This window comes from Macaca mulatta, chromosome 9 (assembly GCF_049350105.2).
Source record: "Macaca mulatta isolate MMU2019108-1 chromosome 9, T2T-MMU8v2.0, whole genome shotgun sequence".
Classification (NCBI taxonomy): domain Eukaryota; kingdom Metazoa; phylum Chordata; class Mammalia; order Primates; family Cercopithecidae; genus Macaca; species Macaca mulatta.
Genome location: NC_133414.1, coordinates 28,999,959 through 29,024,108, shown reverse-complemented (window position 1 = coordinate 29,024,108; position 24,150 = coordinate 28,999,959). Strand labels below are relative to the sequence as shown.

Sequence of the window (24,150 nt, the reverse complement as noted above, 5' to 3'; positions counted from 1 at the left end):
AAAACATCAACCCTCATTCCTTAACTCATTCATAGTCAAGTCTTGTCTACGGTTGCTTCTGCACCACAATGATGGAGTTCAGTCACCATGGGGGAGATCACAGGGCTCAGAAAGGCTTTGCTATCTGGCCCTTTACAGAAAAAGGTTTTTGGACCCAGATTAGGTTAGCCTGACAGCTCTCGCTGGAGTGGTCCATTCAAAGCCACAGGTTCCCTTTATCTTGTGACTCTGCTGTTTCTTAGGTTGTTATCTGCTCAGCTGACATGGTTCACTGCCTGTTATGGACTGATCTGTGTCCCCTCAAAAGTCATATGTGACACCCTAACCCCCAATGGGACTGAACTTGGAGACAAGGCCTTTAATGAGGTGATTAAAGCTAAATGAAGTCAGTCGGGCATGTTAGCTCACTTTGGGAGGCCGAGGTGGGTAGATCACTTGAGGTCAGGAGTTCGAGACCAGTCTGGTCAACATGGCAAAACCCCATCTCCACTAAAAATACAAAAATTAGGTGGGCGAAGTGGCAGGCACCTGTAATCCCAGCTGCTCAGGAGGCTGAGGCAGGAGAATCTCTTGAATCTCAGAGGCAGAGGTTGCAGTGAGCCTAGAAAGTGCCACTGCACTCCAGCCTAGGTGACAGAATGAGACTCTGTCTCAGAAAAAAAAAAGAAAAAGTTAAATGAAGTTACAATGGTGGGATCCTACTTTGATACAACTGGTGTCCTTTTTTAAAAGAGGAAGAAGTAGCAGACCTCTCTCTCTCTCTCTTCCTCTCTCTTTCTCTCTCTTTCTCCTCCCCTCTCTCTGACCTCAGCCTGAGCACAGAGAAAAGGTCATGTGAGGACACAGCAAGAAGGTGCTGTCTGCAAGCCAGGGGGAGAGAACTCACCAGAAACCAACCCTGCCAGCAACTTGATTTTGGACTTTGAGTCTCCAAAACTGTGAGAAAATACATTTCTGTTGTTTAAGTCACCCAGCCTGTGATATCCTGTGATGGCAGCTGGAGTGAATTAATACCCTGCCACATCCATGCTCCAACCCTTGGACACAGGAAGAGTTAAAGGGGAGAGAAAGACAGCGATTTCCTTCTAAGCTTGTTGAGCAGAAGTTGCACACATCACTCCTGCTCACATTCAGTCCTTTGGTGAATTTATTCAGTTGTCCTACACATAGATCGAAAATGAAAACAGAGAAGATGGATTTGGGGAGGGTCAACCAAAAGCATGACACATTTTGGAGCACATATCGTGATTAAATTATTTAAAATCTACTGATTTCCTGAAGTCCATTAGGCTTCATATGTAGAGCCCTAATGGCCTAGGGACAAAAGTCTTCACTATTTTTATTCAAAAGGACACTTTTTGACAGAAAGGCAAATTGATTCTCAAGCTAGAAGAGTCTTCTGAAAGTAATTCTAGTATTTAAGTGTAAATGAACATTTTCAGGATGAAATATTCCGCCAGTTCCCGTCAAAGCCCCAATGTATAGTATATTTTCTTGTGTATAATACAGTGGACTCTAATTTGAGGTCACTGAAGATACTTTGGTATCAAGAGAAAAAATAGGTTGTTAGAGGTCACTGTCACATCAGGTCCTGTCTCAAGCAAGACCTGGAGTAGACCAAGACATTAACCCACTTGGATCTCAGTTCTATTGATTGCTTATTATGTGTATTTTCTGCACTTATACATAGCTAATGGTTTTTAAAATCATGGTGATACAGTACTTGCATTTCTGGCCAGAATGAATTTGACTCATATATAATCATTATCAAAGGTTCCTATCTTGACTAGCTGCTTTGCGAAGGGAAAAAAATTAATTCCCATTCCATGAAAAGTTAAGCAAGGAGAGAAATACATTTTACTTTCAGATAATGGGTGCTTTTTCATTACTTTTACAAATAACCTTATATTGCTTGTGATAAGTTATCCCTTCTTTTTTACATGATGTTTTTGAAAAGCTACGTGCAGTCACACTGTGCTGTGGAAAATACAGCTGCTGGAAACTGCTTTCCTGCTTCTAAGCTGATAAATGACTTCATCCTAGAACACCATTGAATCAACCATCTCAATCTGAACCATAACTTATTAAGAAGCCAAGTGGAAGCATTTTTTTTTAAGTATTAGATGAAAATACAAAAAGAAAAAAAAAAAACCAAAAAAACCTTCTTAAGCAAGACACAAAAAACAGAATTCAAAGAAGGAGACTGACATACTGATCTATTTGCATTTAATCATTTTGTAAGACAAGGACAAAACAGGTAAAAGGCAAGCCACAGACCAGGTAACATATTTGCAACATGTAAAAATATATATCCTGAAAAAATGATTTATAAATAAGCATTATAAATCAATAAGGCATCTCATAAGGATATAAGCAAAGGAAATTCAATTGAGAAATGCAAATGGCTTATAAAGGAATAGGTTTTCAAACAGTGTGGCATTATTTTACTCATCACTTAGGCAAACATGAAGATTGAACATACGCAATGCTGTGTGGCATGTGAGGAAATTGGAGCATACATGTGTCAGCGGTGGTATAGGTTGGAGAAAAATTTGCAAGTATCTATCAACATTTAAAAACCATGTTTCCTTCAACCCAGAAATTCTATATCTGGGTAACTGTTTTCTAGAGAAACACATATACATACATGGAAATAATCATATGCAAGGATGTTTGATGTTTACATAGTGAAAATTGGAAAGACAGACATGTTCATAGGAGAATCGTTAAGTAGATTGTGGAGTCTCATGTAACAGTTTAAAAGAAGGAGTTACATGTATGCCTACTAATACACAAGTTCTTTAGGACATCACGGAATGAAAAAGCAAGCATTAGTTTAATACTCGGTATGTATATGTACACTTATATACAGTCTCATTTAGCAAAGCTATAATTTATTTGTTTTATTCATGTATGTAAGTGCATAGAAAAAACTTAAACAGATGCATATCCAACCTGCAACTGCCAGCTTTGGGTGATTCCTCTGCAGAATGTGATTGGGTGGAAGTGGCTGAGAGGCATTTTCACTTGTATTCCTCTTCGTTTGAGAGTGGATTTATGCAAAAGACCCTCCCTGTAAGGTGTTATTCATTCTGCATTATTTATGGAACTAAAATTAACTTATAAACAAAGCAGAAACATCTTGTGAGATACTTCGTGGCCACCCATTCTACTACTTAGCTCAGTGTTTCTGCAGCCGTATGTGTCACCACTTGTTCTGTTGTTCCCCTTACACACTCCAGTATGTATCTCTGCCATCAAACTGGCCACGTGTGAGCTGAACCTGCTGTTTGTTCATTAACTTACTATTTTATGCCATTTGAGCAGGAAGTTGTAGTCATTCTCTGGTTTTGTAGTTTGCTTTATTGCTTATAAGTAATAACTGGAAAAAGGAGTTTTAAAACACTCATTGTTTTCAAACACTTTGACCAATATTTATTCTGAAATGTCAGGGTACCTTGGTAAAATATCAAAATGCTAAAACTGAAGACTTGTTCTTTTTCTTTACCAGAAAGTAATAATTACATATATTTATAACTGCAGAGTCCAATACAATGAATTAATATTTCTTCCAAATGTTCTTACTTAACGTCTTTCTAGCTTTAGCAAAGCAATATCTTACTTTCACATTAAAAAAAAAAACACAAAAAACCTTCATAATAGTGTAAGGCAGTTTGTGGAAAACTTATTATTGTCATTTTATACTTTAGTAAATTCAGGCTAAACCAACATCAAATTAACTAGAATTAAGATAGTTGATTCTAGTTAATCAGGGCTCAAGTCTTCTGATTTCTGGTCTAAGTTTTTAGGTGTTTTGGGTTTTTTTCCCCCCTGCATAAGGCCATCTTCCACAAACTACATATACTTTCTTAAATCTTCTAAAACTTTCTAAAACTGGAGGTTTTACTTCTGAGGATTATATATAGCATTTCATATACTGACATTGGATATAGCACAAGAAGCTGAGTAACATTTAATTTAGAAATAGGTGTAATTTAATTATGAATGTATTTGAACTGTGGGTTAAAATGAAGACAACACTTCCCTTTTGCATAGAGGATAAAACTTGTAAAAATAAAATAAATGCTCATTTGTATATTACAGAGGGATATTTCACACCATTTCACTTCTAGAATGGATCCTTCACTCTTCTTTCATTTTTAAATGGATTTTAATTATTAAATCATAGTCTAAGGGAATTACCATATGTTAATTTTTTAGTGAATTGAGGCTTACTCAAACGTATTTTATTCCTATATCAAATGAAAATTATTTTTGCATTAAGACTTTTGCTGTATATTTCATTTCTGAATTTAAGAAAACAAATATTACCTGTAAGAATATCTTAAATAAAAGCGCTCTAAATGCATTTTTAAATTGAGTAAATATAGTTAAGTACTAAAACAACAAAATTCATTTGTCCTATACTAACATGTACTATAGCATATAGCTCAAAAAGTTAGTAGAATACTGAGAAACTGCAAGTAACTGTATCATGCCTATTGCTTTACCTGGGACAGCTGACCAAAAAAATGTTTCAGGGGTGTGTTAGAGCTGATTTCATTACAATTCCTGGTGACAGCACCACTGATAGAGACCATAAAAGAGAAGATGGCTCTTTCGTCTTATGAAATCAATTAGATCTGCTTCTGTGGTGAAATTTGTTCGCTGAAAATTGATGGCTGAAACCTTAGGATTTACCCCTGTCTTTAAGTTCCTACAGCGAGGTCTGTAGACCAGAAGAAGCCTGTACTGAACTCACACCACAAGGGCAGCGCCAAAGACAAGATGCAAGCGCTGCAACAGCAAGTTATATAACAAAAGAGAACCGAGGACATCAGAACGTGCTCCAATGATACTTTGTATCTTCCTGGTGCGCAAAAATGTAAACCGGCCTTCCTTTATGGTTTACATTGTACCACTGCACAACGGTTTGCTGTCGCGTAATTTGGTAGATGATACATATGAAATTTGAGGGTGTGATTAGTCTTTAAAATAATAGCTTTAGTAAATATTTTAACCCCTTCTAGGCATCCCCGCCCCCTAAACACACACGAAAAGAAGATGCTAAGGTGGGCCACTGCCCCGGCTCTGGCCAGCCACATTTAGAGGGGAAAAGGACAAATGGTGCTATTTCTTTAAGCTTGGTGAGGGGAAATCTAAGTTTGTTCTTTAAAAAGGGCGAAAGTTCCCTGGGACCACAGGGCCGGCGGCGAGAGCGCAGGCAGCTTCCTTGTTGGCACCTTGGGGATCTTCTGGGCTGCCAGTAGCTCTGAGCTTGCAGTTACACCTAAACCGCCGATTTTGCTACTTATATTTGCAGTAATGCTAGGAAGCAAAGTATCATCAATTAGAGAATCTGGAAGCCATTCTCTCTTTGCCCTGTGTCCCAGCTTGTGATTCTTCTAAGTTCCATCTCCTTTGCCGAGTGCAGATTCCTGGCTCTGGCGCGCCTCCTCTTCTACACTCGGGTCACCGCGGGTTGGCCACCTGGGCTCAACTCACCCCATCCTTGCTTTCCCCCATCACTATACCCAGCGGTGAGGGCAGCCTCACCACTCTTGCCCCGGAGGTGAACGTGTGCCTGGCTTTGATTGAGACAACCAGGACCCCAGAAGCCCAGTGACATCAGAAAAGAGGCTCCTGGGCGCTAGCACTTTCCGCAATACGCTCCAGGGCTGTAGGTGCAAAACCAAGCTCTAACTTCCCTCCGAGAGGGAAATACAGGGCGCGTCACAGTGGCCTCTCCCGCCTAGCCACGCGCGGTGAAATTTCCGGCAATCGGGCCAGCTAAGACACGGGATTTGCACCGCAGTCTCCCAGCTTCTGGAGCCGGAGCCGAGAGCTCCCGGCAGCTTCTCCAATTTCTCTCCTAAAGTGCGAAGGGATAAGCCCCGTCTGCTCCACGCCTGCGAGGCCGGCGGATCTGGGAGCCGCGCCCGGCTCCGCAGGACTCGGCGGGCCCGGGGCTCCCCGGCAGCGGCTCCTCTGCTAGGGGTTAACAGCAGCCCCCGCGGCCGGGCGGGCGCGGACGCTTCCTCTCCACCCGCCCGGGAACGTGGATACTGCGCCCGCAGGATGTTCGCCGGCTGGGCCGCGCAGTCAGGAAACATGAGAAGGCCTCGCTATTCCTGTTCCCGGGCCGCGCGCGCCGGGCTGGGTAAATAAAGCCGAGACGACAGCGGTGGCGGTGGTGAGCGCGCCGGAGCCCGCGTGGAGAACATGCGGCGGGGATGGGAGTGCGCCTAGTCTCGAGGCGGGAGAGCCAGCCGCCCTGCAGCCGGCCGCCGGCCCCGCAGCCACAGGTACAGCCCCCGCGTCGCCGAGTCCCAGCCGGCTGCCGGGGAACGCCAGGCTCGCTCTGGCCCCTGCGCCCCACCTTCCCTGTGCCCCGGGTGCTGGTGCTCTCCCCGCCCTTCCCCCAACTTCCCTCCAAGGTCTGGTGGAGACGCGCTCGGGTGGCGGCCAAGCCTGACCCAAGGGCCTGCGCGGAGCCTGGGAGCCCACCTGGCCGCGCCTCCTTTGCTTTAAAATTATTCGCCGGCGTTGGGGGGAGGGGGACACTTCTGCCGGGAGTGACCTCCCCGGCCACAGTCTGGAGTGAATCCGGGTAAGTGATTTGAGAAGAGGCGCGGGTGGCCGCGCGCCGGAGTCCTGGGAGGGTCAGGAAGTGTGGTTCACACGCCCCCGGACCCCTTGCGACAGGACGGCGCTCGGACCTTTGCCATCGCTTGCCTCTGAGCCTGCTGCCTGCAGACCTAGAGCGCGCCGGTTGTCTGTGTCTGCGATCTCTGCGTGGGCTTGGGGCTGCCGGGGAAGGGTCCGAGGTGGCTAACCTCGTGGTGACTTCGCTAGGAAAAACACGTCGTCGCATCTAGGAGGACGCACTGGGGTGGCGCGGAGAAGGCCGGGCCAGGGAAAGGTGTCTTGTACAAATAAAGCAGCATGAACGCACATCCCCAAGGGCACTGACGTTAAAAGAAAACAGCAACGCTAGTCTTGACTGTAGAACAGGGGCTGCGAGCGCGGAAATTCGCTTTGACACTTATTGCCGAGGCTGTGTGCACACCCCAGACACGTACCTGTCTGCGCGGGAGGACGCAGTCCTAAGGGACACGCGGCATCCAGCAGAGGTCTGACTTCACTTCCCTACGAACACAGACCGTAGCCGTAGTTTGATCGCGGTGGCCACAGTCCTAAATGTCACGCGTGGCCTCTGCTGCGGTGGCCGGAGGGCGGGGCGGGGGCGTTGGCGAGTGTGGGCACTCGGCGAGGCAGAGGGTGTGTGTGTGTGTGTGTGTGTGTGTGTGTGTGTGTGTATGCGCGCGCGTGTGTGTTAGTGGAGTAGCAGCCCATGCCGCGACTGGACGGGCAAAGGGGGCGCTGGCAGCGAAGCGGAGGCCGCTCGGAGGAAACGGGAGCTGTCCCGAGGCGCGAGGCAGGGAGATGGGGCGGGCGAGGGCGGACGCGCGCCCTGGGGCTGTAACTCTGCGGCTCCGCGGCCGCGCGGACTTGCCCCTGACGCCCGTGCGCGGCAGGCAAAGGCTCAGGGTCTCCGCGACCCCAGAGGTGAGCTGCTGGCTCTCCCCGACAGTGGCAGCCGCAGCCCGGGAGGTGCGCCGACCAAGCTGCCTCCTGACCTGGACTTCTGACACCTTTACAGCCTCTGAAAGGGTCCCCTTGAGACCCCAGAGAGGAGCGAGTGTCAAGGGGCTCCGAGCCCGCGACACCCGTGCTGTGGAAGAGAATGGCACTGATTGAGGGCTCTCGGGACCTGGGTCCTGGCGCCTTGGACCTTAGGACCATGCAGGTCCCGGGGCGCGTTGGGGGATGATAGGAAGATTCGGGAAGAGAAGGGGGAGAAGTGGTGCTTTCGTCCTGACGCCACTTAACTTTTTCCCTGTCCTTGAACCCAACCTCACCCTGGGGGACCTTATCGGGCAGAAGATGCGGGGGTTTCAACCAAACCATCCACGATCTAGGAAACACGAAAATCCTCCAAATTCCGGTATGGCCTGGGACTCATGAATTGGGCCTTGCGGATGCGGTTGGCACATTACCCCAACTCTTCCCTTCCATCCAGTCCCTCCTGACGCCCCGAGTTGGGGATCCCAGAGGCTTTAGTCTTCTGCTGTGATTGAAGAACCACGCGCGGCCTCACGCAGGTCCCGGCTCCGCAGTCCGGAGTATGCCTCTCCCAGACACAAACTGAAACCCAGAGGCTCGTTTGGGAATTCGTTTCCTTTGCCTCTGCGGGTGAATGATTCCCAGTTGTAGTTCTGGGGAGTGAGGGGAAGGGGGGATCGATCGCCCAGGCAAGGAAGAGGGCAAGTACCTGTCCGGGGAGCCTGCAGGGGCGGGGGCGTGTAGCCAACTGGGGAGAGCCGCAGGGTCCCTGCCATTTGCGGCGGCGCCGCTCCTCCCCTCGGCTCTGCAGCCCGGCGACCCGGGCAAGTTCAAGGCCCAGGACCTGCAGGGGTCTGAGCACTCTCAGCCAGTAAGTAACGAGATGCACCTTCCTCTCCTAGAAGCCGAGCCCTGCTGCGGAGCTCCCGGCGGCCAAGCCCCGAGGCTCTGCGGCCGCGCAGCGCGTCCCTGCCACCCGGCACCATGAACACCATCGTCTTCAACAAGCTCAGCGGTGCGGTGCTGTTTGAGGACGGAGGCGCCCCGGAGCGGGAGCGGGGTGGCCGGCCCTACAGCAGTGTCCTGGACAGTCCTCACGCCCGCCCCGAGGTGGGCATTCCCGACGGCCCGCCCCTCAAGGACAACCTCGGCCTGAGACACCGGAGGACAGGGTATGCGCACTCCCGGGGGCAGGGGGCGGTGAGCTGTGCTGGGGTCCCGCGGCAACGCGGGCGGGTTGGGGGCAAAGGGCCCGGAGTTCCCTGGATGTGCAGGTCTGCCTCTCCAGGGCTCGCGCGTTCTCATGTTAACGGGCTCCTATCTCACAACATGAGGGATCAATTCGTCGGGGCAGCTCCAAAGAGCTTGGTGGAGACTGAGGGCGCCAGGAGCTGCCCCTCGGTCCTCGCTGCCTGGACCTCGGATTTGGGGGTTATTTGCCCCTCTCCGGACTGCGGGTGCCGGTGCGCGGCTGAGGGCGAGGAAAAAGGACTGAGCTGGGTGCAGAGAAACAGGCGAAGCCAAGTAGTCGGGGAGTCCCGGCTCAGACTCCGCGGACTTCTCTTCGGTCACCCCAGCCCCTCGCCAGGGCCCCGCGGCTCGCCTGGCCCAAGGAGTCGGGAAGGTCGCCTCCCCGCAGGGAGTCCCGGGCGCGCGCGCGGCTCGGCGGGGCCCGCAGCGAACCCGGAGGGGGAGGCTCTGGGCCTGCGGGGCAGGCTTTGGGTTTAGCGGGGTGAGGGGGATGCTGGGGGGCGGCAGCTTCCGGGTGGGCCAGCTGCTCAGACTGCCGGTGAGTGGAGGGCAGGCTATGCCCGGCCGGATCCCGGCGGCTTCCCGGACGCCCAGCTGGGGAGGGGTGGCAGTCCTGGCCGCCTCCACCTGAACGATTGCATCAGCTGCTTGTTCTGCGGCGTCGCTGCTTAGTAAAATAGAGATTCGGTTTCGTCAAAATGTTACTACCAGTCGCTTCGGGTGGAATTGCATTTCAAAGTGTTTAAAGAGGCAGAAACTCAGGACGCTCCGGCGCAGGCGCGCAAGCCTCGGGGAGCGGCTGGGCGCGCCGGCGACCGCGCGCGACACCTCCCGGACCGGTGCGGGAGCGCATCGCCCCAGGCCACGCTCCAGGCTCCTGGCTCCAGGCTCGTGGCTGCCTCTGCCTCCTCCTCCTTTGAATATGCTTTTCCTGAGGTCTTTTTACTTTACCTGATGTGACAGAGCTTGCCGTACTTTTAACCCTCCCTTAGTCGGGAAACGGCCCGACAGTGTTTTTGGGTTCTGCAGCCTTCCTCCACAAACCACCACCTCCTTTGGAAAGTTTCCCCCTTTTCCTAAAAGATTAAAGGAAATAGAGAGCTTAAAGAGAGCGGGGGGGGGCAGTGCTCCTTTGCTTTATTCCCTCTGTCCAGTCGGCGACCTTTCCCCTGACCACAGGCGACGGAAAGCCTCTGGGAGCAGACAAGAGATCCCCGAGGAAAGTTTCGAGAGCCAGCCACATACCCTGCCAGGCCTGCCAGGCCAGGGTCACTCGAGGGCGCGGCGCCAGCGGGCGAGGGAAGGGTAGCAGTTAGCCCCGCTGCCCAGAGCCGCGACTGGAATAGCCGTTTTCTTCAAATCACTTGACCTTCGTCTCCTAAACCTCTAACCTTGGGGTATTGAGTTCAAAATATCCCCCTACTCAAGATAAACCTAGCGAAATGACCTCCCCATCCAGAAACTTTGTGGCTCCCACTTCCTGCCTCTCCCAAACTCTGGGCGCGCGCGGAGCAGGGGCGCAAGGCAGGACTGCGCAGCTTGGATGTGGGGTTCGGACTCGGCCGGTACGTGGAGGGGCCGGGCGGGCAATCGTGTCGCTCACCAGGGCCTCCTCCTCTCCCCATGTCCCAGCGCCCGGCAGAATGGCGGGAAGGTGAGGCACAAGCGGCAGGCCCTGCAAGACATGGCGCGGCCCCTCAAGCAGTGGCTTTACAAGCACCGTGACAACCCGTACCCCACCAAGACCGAGAAGATACTCTTGGCCCTCGGCTCGCAGATGACGCTAGTACAGGTAATCAGGACTAATTAACCCCCTGATCCGTTTCCCGGCGAGGGGCTGAAGAGCGGGCACGCTTAGGGTTCGTGAGGCTCTCCACGTGGCGCTTCTACCTGGAGAGGGATGGAGTCGAGCTGTGGGAGTTTCTGAATTACTTCTCACCCTCATCCCTCAGTTCAGTGCGGATGCTCGGTGCAGGAAGGAATGCAGGAAGCGCTGTCAGGGAGGGAAGTGAAAAGTCAACTGCAGACTTATGAGAAGGTAACTGGGAATCTGGATTCAAGAGCCACATATAGATGAATCCAGATGATGCCATCTGCGGTGATTTTCAACATTAGTGAGCATCAGAATCGCCTGGAGGGCTTAAAACACAAATCGCTAGACTCCACCTCCCAGTTTCGGATTCAGCAGGTCTGGGGTGAGACCATCATTTGCATCTCTTACAAGGCCCCAGGTGTTGCTGCAGCTGAGGCTAGGAAGGAATCCCACTTTGAGAACCGTGCAGTGTGACACTCCATATTAAGGCCCAGTATTAAAGCTCAGGTACAGAGTAACTTTCAAAATTACCATTACTGACAGCTAGGAGTAGGGGATAGAAAGATAAGAAATGATGTTTGGATCAACACCCCCCCCCACTCCCCCACCCCGAAAAACTTTTTTTTTTTTTTTTTTTAATAGGAAGCATCCTAAGCATTAGCTGCAATCCACAGCATTTTGCTCCTGATGCTTTTCTGCTGGGCTTAAGGAGAGGAGGCAGATTTCAGATGGTTGAGTTACTTTGCCAAGTGTGGAGAAATGGTGCTAAGTTTGTGTTCTCTGGTGAACAGCGTTACTTTACATTTGACTAGCTTTTCAAAACTGAATCTTACTGTTCACAAAACCACGATGTTGTAGGCAGTTATTATAAGAATTTTACACTTGACATAACCAAGACTTGGGGCAGTTGTGTCAGTAAAAGACAGAGATAGGCCTGGAAATAAATAATTCCAGATCAAATGCTTTTCCCATCATGTCATAATTTTTTTAAAAAAATAAATATGGTGGCTTGAACTTTCTACATGCAAACAGGCAAATTTATTCAGAAAGAAGAGGAGGAGGAGCTACATCAGGTGAGAAGTTTTGCACATTACAATAGCATTACCTGATTGTGAAAATTTGGCCATTCCACTAAATTTACAGTAAGCAGGAGCTCCAAAAAGAAAAAAAGGAACTAGTGGATAAAATAAAAATTGCTTTCCGGAGTATTTAAAATTTCCCTTTAGGAATTACTGGAAAGTTTGACAAGGTGTGAAACTTGACTTATAGTCAGGCTATCAATACTAGAATATGTAATTTCTGCTTATTTTCAGAATATAATTATATACAAAAACATCTGTTTCTTTTATATTATCAGGCAATGGTATTAATAGTGATTTGCTGCAGCAGTGGAGGGGAAAATTAATTTAGTGTTCTTGGCTTAATAACTGTTTAACATAGAACTATGAATCTTTTAGCGATTTACCAAAGTAGTTTCTAAATAAATTATTCCAGTCAGAAAAACCTGACTTATGAAAATAAATAACCTATGTTAAAATTTCGTTTAAATAAGTATGCTATTTATTTTTAAAATACACTAATTTATAGAGTTATTTGAATATTTCACATGATGTCAGCAATGAAACACTAAGTTATTCTGGTTGATATAGAGCTTTATATTTAATAGTGGCTATTCTTTCATACAGAAAGCAAAAGAACATTTATGACATGTGTTAGGATGTTTTTAAATTACGAAGTAGCATTTGTCATTAGGAGAGCCATTTAAACTTTCTTATGTAGTACTTTTGTTGAGTTGCAATACAAGTAGTTGTACTTTTAAATTATTTGCCACCTGTAATGATAGTTCAAATACAAATAAAAATGCTTTTTACATTCAGATCTTGGTGACGCTATTACATTTTTAAAATATGCTTTACATGAAATTTTCATTCAAAACACTTTTTTTCTCTTACACTAGTCCTCAGAAAATAAAAATGCACAAACATATGTAATTTTAAGTGGGGTAAAATAACTTTTATAATAATAAATGACAACTGTATAATGATTTCAAATTTTATTATTCATGAAGCTGGTTTCTGAAGCTTTAAAGTGATAAATGGAAAAAATTAAAATGTATAGAATTACTAATGGATCTTATGGCTGATCCTATGGCTGATCATTGTTCAAATGCTATAGAAATACACTCTGGGCCGGGCGCGGTGGCTCAAGCCTGTAATCCCAGCACTTTGGGAGGCTGAGGCTGGCGGATCACGAGGTCAGGAGATCGAGACCATCTTGGTTAACACGGTGAAACCCCGTCTCTACTAAAAAATACAAAAAACTAGCCGGGCGTGGTGGCGGCGCCTGTAGTCCCAGCTACTCGGGAGGCTGAGGCAGGAGAATGGCGTGAACGCAGGAGGCGGAGCTTGCAGTGAGCTGAGATCCGGCCACTGCACTCCAGCCTGGGCGACAGAGCGAGACTCCGTCTCAAAAAAAAAAAAAAAAAAAAAGAAATACACTCTGTACTCTCAAAATATAAACAGCTTTGTTGTGGAATAGTATAAAATGGTATGTGATTGGGGTTTGTATTATTGCAGGATATGGAACTTACCAAGGAACAATGAGTAGATGTTAATGCTTCCTCCTCTAATAATGGAAGTCTCATATTCCTGTGATCTGTCCACATACGATTTGTTAAAACTACTATGTTCCAAGATCCTGTCTCCACTGTTGACATAACTCTGTTTTTCGTTGGTACTGAGTGTGCCTGCTGAGATATATATGCTGTTATCAGCTATAAGGCTTATAACAACTGTTAAATATTCAACAAAATCTCAGATTGGTCCTTATTCATTATTCCAAGTGTTATATTACATGGTGTGGGAATGAAATGCTCAATATTTCAGTTGAATAGCTCAGAAGTTTGTTAATTCAGTGTGTTCAAAGATGGACAGATGCCAGTTTATCCCTTTGGGTGTACTATAACAATTGCTCTGTCAACATGATGAATGTAAACACCTTTGTTAAAGTAGGATGAATATTAGTTTTCCCTCCCAGCTTCGAGACAGTTGACCCTCTAATCTTTCACTATAAAATATGGGAGATAGATAGACAGATAGATACCAATATAAAATATTATATAAATTAGTCGTATCTAACTATCTCCCATATTTTATAGTGAAAACTTAGAGGCCCAAACATCTATACATATATACACACATAGCATTCAGTTTGACAGTAAAATTCTGTTCCAGAACCTATCCTTGGTAAGGAGACCTGTTTCATGTAAAATACAATTTGAAGAGAATATGAATGACAACCCGAAGGAATCCATAGTAGATTAAAAGTAGAAAATTTGAACCGATATTTTTACCTTCAGTGAAACAGATGGAATTTGCATTAATTCATCAAGAAAGAAATGCAAAACAAGAATATGCAAATTTGTTAACCAGCTATTTGCTGTTTGCAGGACCTACTGCAAATACACATTAAAGACCTTGGAGTGTATCTATCTGTTAGGTTGTACTGAAAGAAAAAAAACAAAACAAAAAACCCCAGCAGAATACATATATTACCAGATTGGGTGGTGGTCAATTTATGAAATCAGTTTTGAAACAGTCTATATTAGACATCAGCAAATCTTTCCGGAAAATCACCTAATGTGTAACTATTATAATATGGTAAAAAATAAAAGACTATGAGTATATAAAACATAAAAAAGATATGACTCCTATGTATGAAAAGTTAGTTAATCCCCTATGACATTTAAATCATTTAAATGTTCCCCCATTTTTGTCTGTTAGAAGGATAGTGTATTACTTTTTTTTAAATTAGAAGGCCATTGCATTTTCATTATAAGAAGAGTTTCATAAGAATTGGATTTTACACTGTACTATGTGTGGTTGCTGTGTGAAGATTTAAGGTTAGTCTGAATTATATCCTGTTTAGTAAAGAAAGTTACAGAAATGTTTTGGAGTTGAATTCTTGTAAATATGAATGATCTAGGGGAAGTTGCAGGCTGTACTCTGTGTGAAAGGAGCAAAGAAGGACAAAAACACTCTTGCTGGAGACAGTACTGGTCAACAGAGGGAGGTTAGTACCTAGTGTAAAGGATATTAACATTGCTGTAGGGAAACTTGGGCTGTATTCGCGCATCTTAATTTTTAGAGCTAACAAGGATATTAGGAACCATCAAATCCATTTTAGAGATGAAGGATTCAAAGTTCAGTAAAGTTGAATAACTTATCCAAATTCATACCGCATGGTTTTGGCAAATTCAGAACAGGAAGCCAGGTCCTTTTCCATTGTATGGTGATTATGGGATAACAGGACATTTATGAGGATTTGAAGGAGTGAAGTGATTAAATCAAAATGGTGCATCAATTCTTCAATTTGATGATAGTTGCTAAGATCGATTTAAGAGAACAGAATGGAAGAGAGGGAAGTTAGAAAGAGAAATGTTTCCAAATTCCCAGTTAGTAGTATAGTTGGATAAAGTAGTTGGATAAAGATTTTGACAGTGAGTTGAAGAATCCAAGGAAAGATTGAGAAATTTCATGAAGAAAGGGATCAGGCTCCATGTGCTTCCACAGCTAATGTTCACCGGTGTATCCCAGTTAATTATGTGTAGTTCTTTTCTGCTAGTCCTTCTGGGAGTGCAGAAGACAAAGCTTATTCATTCCTAGAACTTAACACCATGGCTAAAGTACAATAGTCACTCAGTAATTTTGTTGTCTGTCTGTAGAGAATGGGAAGGACTGAGAATTCGAATTCAGACTGAGAATTTGAAGCCAGACCGAATCATAGTCATAGTAACATAGCTTAGCAGGAAGAAGTGTTGATGAAGACTGACTTCTGAAATGCCATAGTGAGATTATATGTCATTGCATATAAATTTGAAAGGATAACTATCATTGCTTCAGGTACAAAGAAGATAGTACTGACTATATTGAATATTAAATACATATGGGAAACCCAGCATGTGTTTACCCATGAGGACAGGGAGAAAAAGTATAATTTGAGGGTTTTTTAAAAGTAGAATAATAAGAATTTGAGTAATGCACAAAAAATGTGTATTTATGGTATAAATCTAGAAAAAAAAAAAAAAAAGGAGAAATTTCCAGTACAAACACTGCCACACAAACCATTATAGTAATCTGGCCTTTCTTCAAAGCCTAGCTTAAATTCCTCAGTTTGGTCATGTTCTGGACCAAACTGGCAGAAAAACTTAATTCTCTTCCCATGTTTCATTCTTTTAAAGGCAAGTATTGCCCTTTTGAGTTTCTAAAAATCTCTGCACTGATGATAGCCTGATATTTTAGAAGAAATCTCAAGTACAAATCCAGTGGCATCTTCAAAAAAAGAATGGAAGTATCTTTTCTTTGTCTTGAAATGTTTCTTTCTTTGCCTTCAACTATTTGTCTAAGCAACACTTGACTTTTGGCTTAAAGTGAGGAGTTCTTTGGTTTATTTTCCTCCTCTTCACCGATGGCTCTGCCTCTGCTTGTTTTGCTAGCTCATCTTTTGGAAGCAAACAGGTCCCACCTTTTTCATCTCTAATGGTTTCCAAAGCTTGGTCTTTGACCCTGCTTTCATTCTTTCTACTCTTGCAACTTTGACAATTACCTCTGTGCCTTTTCCTCTTGAATTTGGTCATCCCCTCCCTTCAATCTCAGATACCACTTTTATTTTCTTACCAGACATGTCACCAGTATTAGCACCTCAAACTAGACATTGCCCAAGCCAAACACATCATTTTATCCTCAAAAAGTTTTATCTCTTTCCCCACGTGCACTACCTTTCTCTTGGTTACACAGGTTTGATGACTCAAGGTCATCTTTAACTCTTCCCTCTTCCTCAGCCCCTACAATTTCTCTGGAATTTCACTTCCATTTGTTCCTGTGTCCTCTTTATTGGGAATGCACTTCCCTTCCCTCTCAACCTGACCTATTCTGGACCTTCTTCAAAGCCTCACTTAAATTCCTCAAAAAGGCTGGAGTCACATATGAAAGTAACCCCTCTTTCTTTTGGACTCCTGTATCATTTTAATGTCTTGTATGCCATTCATCACATTCTTTCTTATATTAGCTATTTGTATACCCTCCTACTTCTCTGACTGGACTTTTCTCTTACTAGAATTTTTTGAGGTCAAGGCCTCTTCATTTTTCCTTATTCCACAAATACACTAAGTGCTCAGTGTCTGTAGTAAGCAACATGTTTGTCGAATGAATGAATGGATATGAATGTCCAGTATTCTTATGTCCTGAGAATATTTAATGATCAGAGGTGCTGAGAGAGGCTTAGCTCCTTTATGAGAAAATAATTGCACCATGGATAATGTTTTCAAGTTTTGTTAATTGAAAAATAATACCGTTTTAGGTGTCAAATTGGTTTGCTAATGCAAGACGTCGGCTTAAGAATACCGTTCGACAGCCAGATTTAAGCTGGGCTTTGAGAATAAAGTTATACAACAAGTATGTTCAAGGCAATGCTGAACGGCTTAGCATAAGCAGTGATGACTCGTGTTCTGAAGGTTTGTTAATATTTTTATTTTGCTTTCTTTGTTTTGCCTCTATAGAAGTTCACCATAATTGCTATTTTTAAGGTTGCTCTCACAAAATATGATGGTGCCATAACGGTTCTTTTTTATTGCATGAAGTAACTTCACTTTTATAATACTATAAATGACCAAAGGAATGATGGCCATTTCCTCTTGTTTATAGATATACCGTGTGTCAGAATAACATATTCAGTGAAATTCATTAAAATTAAAATACCATAAGTGAGAGATGACATAAATATTTGCTTTCATTGCCTAAAAATTAATCTTGAATATCAAAGATAATTTTATATACTTTAAATATATTTCCTTTATATATTTTTAAGGATTAAATATAAGAGTTGGGTGGCTGGGGGAAACCGTGCCTACTATCCTACTTAGTGATACTGTTCCGCTGTAGATGGAGAAAATCCTCCAAGAAACCACATGAATGAAGGGGGCTATAATACCCCAGTTCACCATCCCGTGATTAAAAGTGAGAGCTCAGTCATCAAAGCAGGAGTGAGGCCAGAGTCACGGGCCAGTGAGGACTACGTGGCACCCCCCAAATACAAGAGCAGCTTGTTGAACCGTTACCTTAATGACTCTTTGAGACATGTCATGGCCACGAACACTACCATGATGGGAAAAACAAGGCAAAGAAACCACTCGGGATCTTTTAGCTCCAATGAATTTGAGGAAGAATTAGTGTCTCCATCGTCATCAGAAACTGAAGGCAACTTTGTCTATCGCACAGGTAAGCCCATGTTTTCTGTAGTAATTCCTGTGATACCTTTTTAAAGTACAATTAAAACTGCATCAGAGGGGTTTATTTTAACAGGTATAAAGGCATCAGATTATTCACATATTGCCCATAATTCAGTTTTAAAGCTTTCATTTTGTTTATAATTGCCAATGGATAAATTTGTTAGTAGATTATGGTCTTATTGAGAAATTTTCAGTTTTCGTATTAAAGATAAGAAGTTTTATTTTTCTATTTTTTAATTTTAATTTTTTAATATTTTTGTTTTGATTTTATACAAAAATTAACTCAAGATGGAAGAATTTTCATTCTTAATGATAATTTTAATCTTCATAATAACAATGTTTAGGGGAGGTATACACTGGCTTTTATGAATAATTCATAATAGAGGATAGTGCCAGATTGTGGCCAGTCCTGCAAATACTTTGTATTATGTCTTTTCTGTTAAATGCTTTGATTGCTAAATAGTGATGGTAAATGAAAACAAATTAATAGGGGTGCCAAGCTTTTGTGAAAGAAAAGTATAGGTCTGGCTTCCATTGCTCTGGAAATTTTACTCTCATTCCTGAAAAGCATAAGCAGGGCTGAAAGATAGCTTTTAAAATTTTACTTTCCTTCCAGAAATAAAGAATTGATTCCAACCTGTCCAAAACTTTCAGATAGAGTAGTAGGTTTGGTAAAAATTTCTATCTTGACTTCAGTTCCCAGAGAGGTTTGCTCTTAAGAAGTGTATGAGGTGACTTTCGAACAAGGAATATGCATGACCTACATCTACATCTGGTGTAGACAATCTGGGTCCTGAAAATGCCAGCAAATAGGATTTAGAATATTAGAGCTGGAAATAACCTCAGAAAGCATCTATAACAGGGACATTACATCACAGATAAGAAAACCCAGACCAAGAACACATAGTAGGTACTCTCCTCCAGATCTCTGAGTCTGCACGAGAGATAGGAAGAACATCACTACTATAATCACTATTATTATCCCAACTACTACCAATCATGTATACAGTAGTTACGGTACGCTAGGCCCTATGATATAAACTATACATATTTTACTACATCTTTTCTTCATAATATCAAGAAGCTTGGTCTGTGAACAGTAGGGCTTTATTAAGAAATCTAAAGTTGCTCTGTTAATATACCCTGTAGATCATTTTGCCAGCAATCTGATTTTCAAACATCTACAAATATATATGAGACAAATGATCTACAAAGATTCAGAGAAAATAGCAATACATTTCTAAAGACTTAAATCAACCTCATTTTCTCTCTGCATTACCAACTCTAACAATAAAAACAAACTCTAAACACTCAGAAATACAGAAATCGTCTTGTAAACAATAATTGGGTCTAGGAAGAAGAAAAAATAAAAGGAAATTTAGCCAATAAGGAAAATGAAGCTGGGCATGGTGGCTCATGCCTGTAATCCCAACACTTTGGGAGGCAGAGGCAAGAGGATTCCTTGAACCTAGGAGTTTGAGACAAGCCTAGGCAACATGGTGAGACCCCCATTGCTACAATTTTTTTTAATTACCCATGCATGGTGGTGCATACCTGCAGTCCCAGCTACTTGGGAGGCTGAGGTGGGAGGACTGCTTGAGCCCAGGAGATCAAGGCTGCAGTGAGCCGTGATTGTGCCACTGCACACCAGCCTGGGCAACAGAGGGAGCCCCTGTTGCAAAAGAAAAAAAAAGAAAATGAAAATACTACATATTAACATCTAACTATTGTAACCAGAGAACTTGAAAGTAATTCAGAGTTTTATGAAGGTTTATTTTTAAAGAAAGGAAATCACATTGTTCAAATACAGATAATTGAAAAAAAGTAATAAAAAAACAAAAAAAGGTCAAATGGAAAGCTGAAAAACAAATAAGAGTTGACTCTTTTAAAACAGTAATAAACAAGCAAAAATCAACACAAATTAAAATTGGAAATTACAAAGGAGGAAACAGCAATCAATAAATAGTTATTAAACAAAAAAGGTTTTAAAAAATTATGATGAAGTACTATGCACAATTGTTTGGCAATATACTATATGTAAATGTATATTTAAATAAATTGGCATTCTCCACACAAAAGTTCATAAACATGAAAAGTTTTAAATGGCCAATAACTCACAAAAAATTAAGATTTTTAGTCAATCCAATTCCCAAAACACATGACTTAATTCATCCATTTTTTTTCAAACTTTGAAGAATTAATGCTTGTGTTTTATGCATTTTTCTGGAATGTATAAAGATATCAAATTTTTAAAAAAGTAAATGTTATCTTATTTCCAAACCAGATTAAGACTTCATAAAAGTCAAAATCTTTATTTATAATACTGATACTATGAAAATACCTGAGAAATATTTATAATGTAGTATTAATTGAAAAACAATTCAAAATTGTGGGAACAGTATAATACAGTTATAACAGTACAAATGTGCATAGGCAAATACAAAAAAATGACAAATACATTAATTTTAATGAGACACAGTAATTGGTAATTGGTAATCTTTTATTTAAAAATATTTTTCTTATAAAATATTTAACATTGTCTAGTAAAAACATAGGTTAATGACTATGCAATTTGCCCAGTGTGGTGAGTCTTCTGAAAATGCATGCTCTTTTCAAAAGTGACAAAATATAAAGCCAGAATGAATAGCACGCCTGTGCAGTTGATTCTTTTCAAAATTAAATGTCTCAGTGGCTTATTTTTATTAAAGCATTCCAAAGGCACTTTGTCCAATGTATGGACTATTCATTTGCCAATTCTATTTTTAAATAAAAGCCTATTTTTTTTTAGTTATGGAAGCAAAGAGAAAGCAACCTAGACATGTAAACTTCTGGTTTTACACGCATGTGCATCAACTTAAAAAGGGCAGACTAAATGATTTGTTTTTATGGTTGGAGAATTAAGAAAGACTAGCAGCCTAAGACTGATCTGCTAGGTTTCAGATCAAAACAATCAATGGCTGTCTTCTGTGGGAATTGAGTGACAGCGTTGCTGCAGTTGTAGCTGGGTTACCAGGCATGTATAAATAGTAAAACCGGGGATTTCAAGAAATACTTTCTGAGCAACTGCTGTGGTTTTCTCTGGCATACAACCTTCTTCTGAATTCTTTCAATTCCATCTGGTTATATCTTTCTTTCCTCCCTCACCTAAATAGAAATTTTCTAAGTCTGTATTAACACCCCCACCCCCAGTGCTACAGTAGTACAAAGATTCTGAACTTTCAAATTTTTTAAAAGAACACTTTACAATTTATTTGTTTTTGTTACAATTTATTGCTAAGGAACTTTTTTGTTTGTTTGTTTGTTTGTTTTTGTTTTTAGATGTAGTCTCGCTCTGTCACCCAGGCTGGAGTGCAGTGGCGCTATCTCGGTTCACTGCAAGCTCCTCATCCTGGGTTCACGCCATTCTCCTGCCTCAGCCTCCCGAGTAGCTGGGACTACAGGCACCCGTCACCACGCCAGGCTAAATTTTTGTGTTTTTGGTAGAGGCGGGGTTTCACCTTGTTAGCCAGGATGGTCTCGATCTCCTGAGCTCATGATCTGCCCGCCTCGGCCTCCCAAAGTGGTGGATTTACAGGCGTGAGCCAGCGCGCCCAGCTGCTAAGGAACTTTATCCATTTATTCATCCATTTTTGTTAGAGTGGCTGTTTTGTAATGAGTTTTATTAAATACATGGAAGCAAAATGCCAGTTGAGGCCGGGCACGGTGACTCACACCTGTAATCCCTGCACTTTGGGAGCCCGAGGCAGGGAGATCATCTGAGATCAGGAGTTCGAGACCAGCCTGGCCAACATGGTGAAACCTCTTCTCCACTAATAATACAAAAATTAGCTGAGCATGGTGGGAGTCGCCTCTAATCTCAGCTACTAGGGAGGCTGAGGTACGAGAATCGCTTGAACCCAGGAGACAGAGGTTGCAGTGAGAGGAGATTATACCACTGCACTCCAGCCTGGGTGACAGAGTGAAACTGTGTCTCAAAGAAAAAAAAAGGCTAGTTGAAAGTTGGTATGAGAAAGGATAATGTATCACTGAATTTTATTTCACTTATTTTTATTAAATTCTAGGGGGCTGAAGTCTTATAGATTATAAAGTAGTAATCCTAATTGAAGATATTGCTAGAAACATCAAAGCAAATGCATACATATTTTTACTGATTTTACATAGACATTATTTCTCTGTAATCCAGTCTTTGGCTTCATGCCAGGTGCATAGCACACTCTCAATACAGATGGGTTGAAACATTTTTGACAGCAGTAGTTATACCATCACAATTGATCAGAATTATTAAGGTCATTGCATCTAAATGTAATTAATACTCAAAGGAAATTTAGTCACTCAGTGTCATCCATTGAATTAAGTCATCTAAATTAAAATTATAATTTGTTTTTATCATGTGAGCTTAGCGAATGTCAATTTTCAGATGTCTGACTGAGTGAATTTCCTTACAAACTGACCTCCAAGCCTCTAGACCTGGGGGTCATCTGCTCTGGGAGGTGCCAGGATAAGGACCCCCAGTGTAATATCCACCTTCATTCCTGTTGAGCCAGGGTTCAAATTCTCCAGATGGAACCGTCTTTGCCACCTTACAGAGTGGGTTCTCACTGGAACCTTTCCTAGCTTGGATTAGAATTTGACTTTATCCTCAGAACCAAGCCTATGGCATATCTTTCTCTACTGAAGAGGAAAGAGGTTTCTAAGAAGGAGTAAATCAGGCAAGTATTGAAATAAAACCTGTGGAGTTCCCCTTTTGTTTTGCTCGACTTGAAGACAAGTCCCTGTTGCATTTTTCCCTTTCACAGATCACAGATGATTAGTTTATAAAGGCCTAGTGCAGGCCAGGCCTGGTGGCTCATGCCTGTAATCCCAGCACTTTGGGAGGCCGAGGCCAGTGGATCATCTGAGGTCAGGAGTTCGAGACCAGCCTGGACAATATGGCGAAACCCCATCTCTACTAAAAATACAAAAAAATTAGCCAGACATGGTGGCGTGTGCCTGTGATCCCAGCTACTAGGGGGAGTGAGGCAGGGAGATCACTTGAACCTGGGAGGTGGAGGTTGCACTGAGCCAAGATCATGCCACTGCACTCCAGCCTGGGCAGTAGAATGAGACTCTCTCTCAAAAAAAAAAAAAAAAAAAAAAAAAAAGGCCTAGTGCATTAGAATGGTTGCTCTATGAGCTCCATGGCTCTGTCAGTATAGGCTTCATAAATGTATCCTGCTCCCAAGAGGCTGAATGTTTAAACTTCATCTTGTTAAACGCTCTAAAATCTCTCTTAATTAGACACATATGGTATAAACCAAAGCATCTAGGCAGATAGGAGTCTTTTCTATGTTAGTATGAATTAATTGGGCTAACTTCCATCACTTGACGGAGGTGAATATCCCTGGGAAGAAATGAAGATTTTGATTGAGAGAAAAAAGAAGTCATTTATTGGTGCATGGGACACTTTGGGAGGTAGGATCCATTTGGATGTCCTGCTGCAGTTGGAGACGTGGAACGAAACGAGAGAACAAGGCATTTTGGTTACTGGGGAAAGAGGAACAAGGACGTAGAAAGTTTGGGAGGATAACAAGTCCAACTGCCATCTCCAAACCTTTTTTCTTGGCTCATAATGACCCTCAGGGGAGAAAGTGTTCTTTTTTCTTTTTCTCTCTCTTCCTGCACACTGTGTACTTCAGAATTTAAGCTGGTATCAGTAGTAAAATCTAGATATGCTCATGAGTTCAATAAACCATTGGATCTGCCTGGGCTTCAAGCTTAATTTATGGCATAGTTTCTTCGGAGAAATGTACTCTCCGTTCTAAACAAGCAATGTAACAAGGACCCTTCTGGGACAGAATCCATTGGTATATGAGGTGCTGCTCCTATGTGCACTCATTCCACATGCAAAAATGATAATTAAGAGCCACTCCAAGAAGGCTCTGGCTTAGACTCACTGGAGGCCTGTGTTTGGTGCTGGCCACTCTATCCATGAAACCATATTTAAATGAACCAGAAGAAAGGTTTAAAAAGATGCCTTGGCAGATCTTTTTGAGCAGTGAATATTCCCCTGACAATATCTGTTTCATTCATTTCAGCTTTTGTTTTGGGGGGTAGCTTTAAAAAAGTCTTACGGCGGCATCAAGAGCCATCTGTGTTAAGGGCCCTGCGTCGAGTGCCTCGGTGCACACGCACGGTT

The 24,150-nt window shown here is 43.2% G+C and overlaps 1 protein-coding gene across 1 annotated transcript in view; it reads left to right on the top strand.

The window, feature by feature from the left end:
• Nucleotides 1–5,671: 5,671 nt before the first annotated feature.
• MKX (mohawk homeobox) overlaps nucleotides 5,672–24,150 on the top strand; it is a 75,515-nt gene continuing 57,036 nt past the window's right edge. The window contains exons 1-5 of the mRNA XM_015146675.3: nucleotides 5,672–6,305; nucleotides 8,529–8,798; nucleotides 10,510–10,669; nucleotides 17,048–17,201; nucleotides 17,629–17,964. Coding sequence (XP_015002161.2) covers nucleotides 8,611–8,798; nucleotides 10,510–10,669; nucleotides 17,048–17,201; nucleotides 17,629–17,964 — 838 coding nt within the window. The 5' untranslated portion in view covers nucleotides 5,672–6,305; nucleotides 8,529–8,610. The remainder of the gene's footprint in view (nucleotides 6,306–8,528; nucleotides 8,799–10,509; nucleotides 10,670–17,047; nucleotides 17,202–17,628; nucleotides 17,965–24,150) is intronic.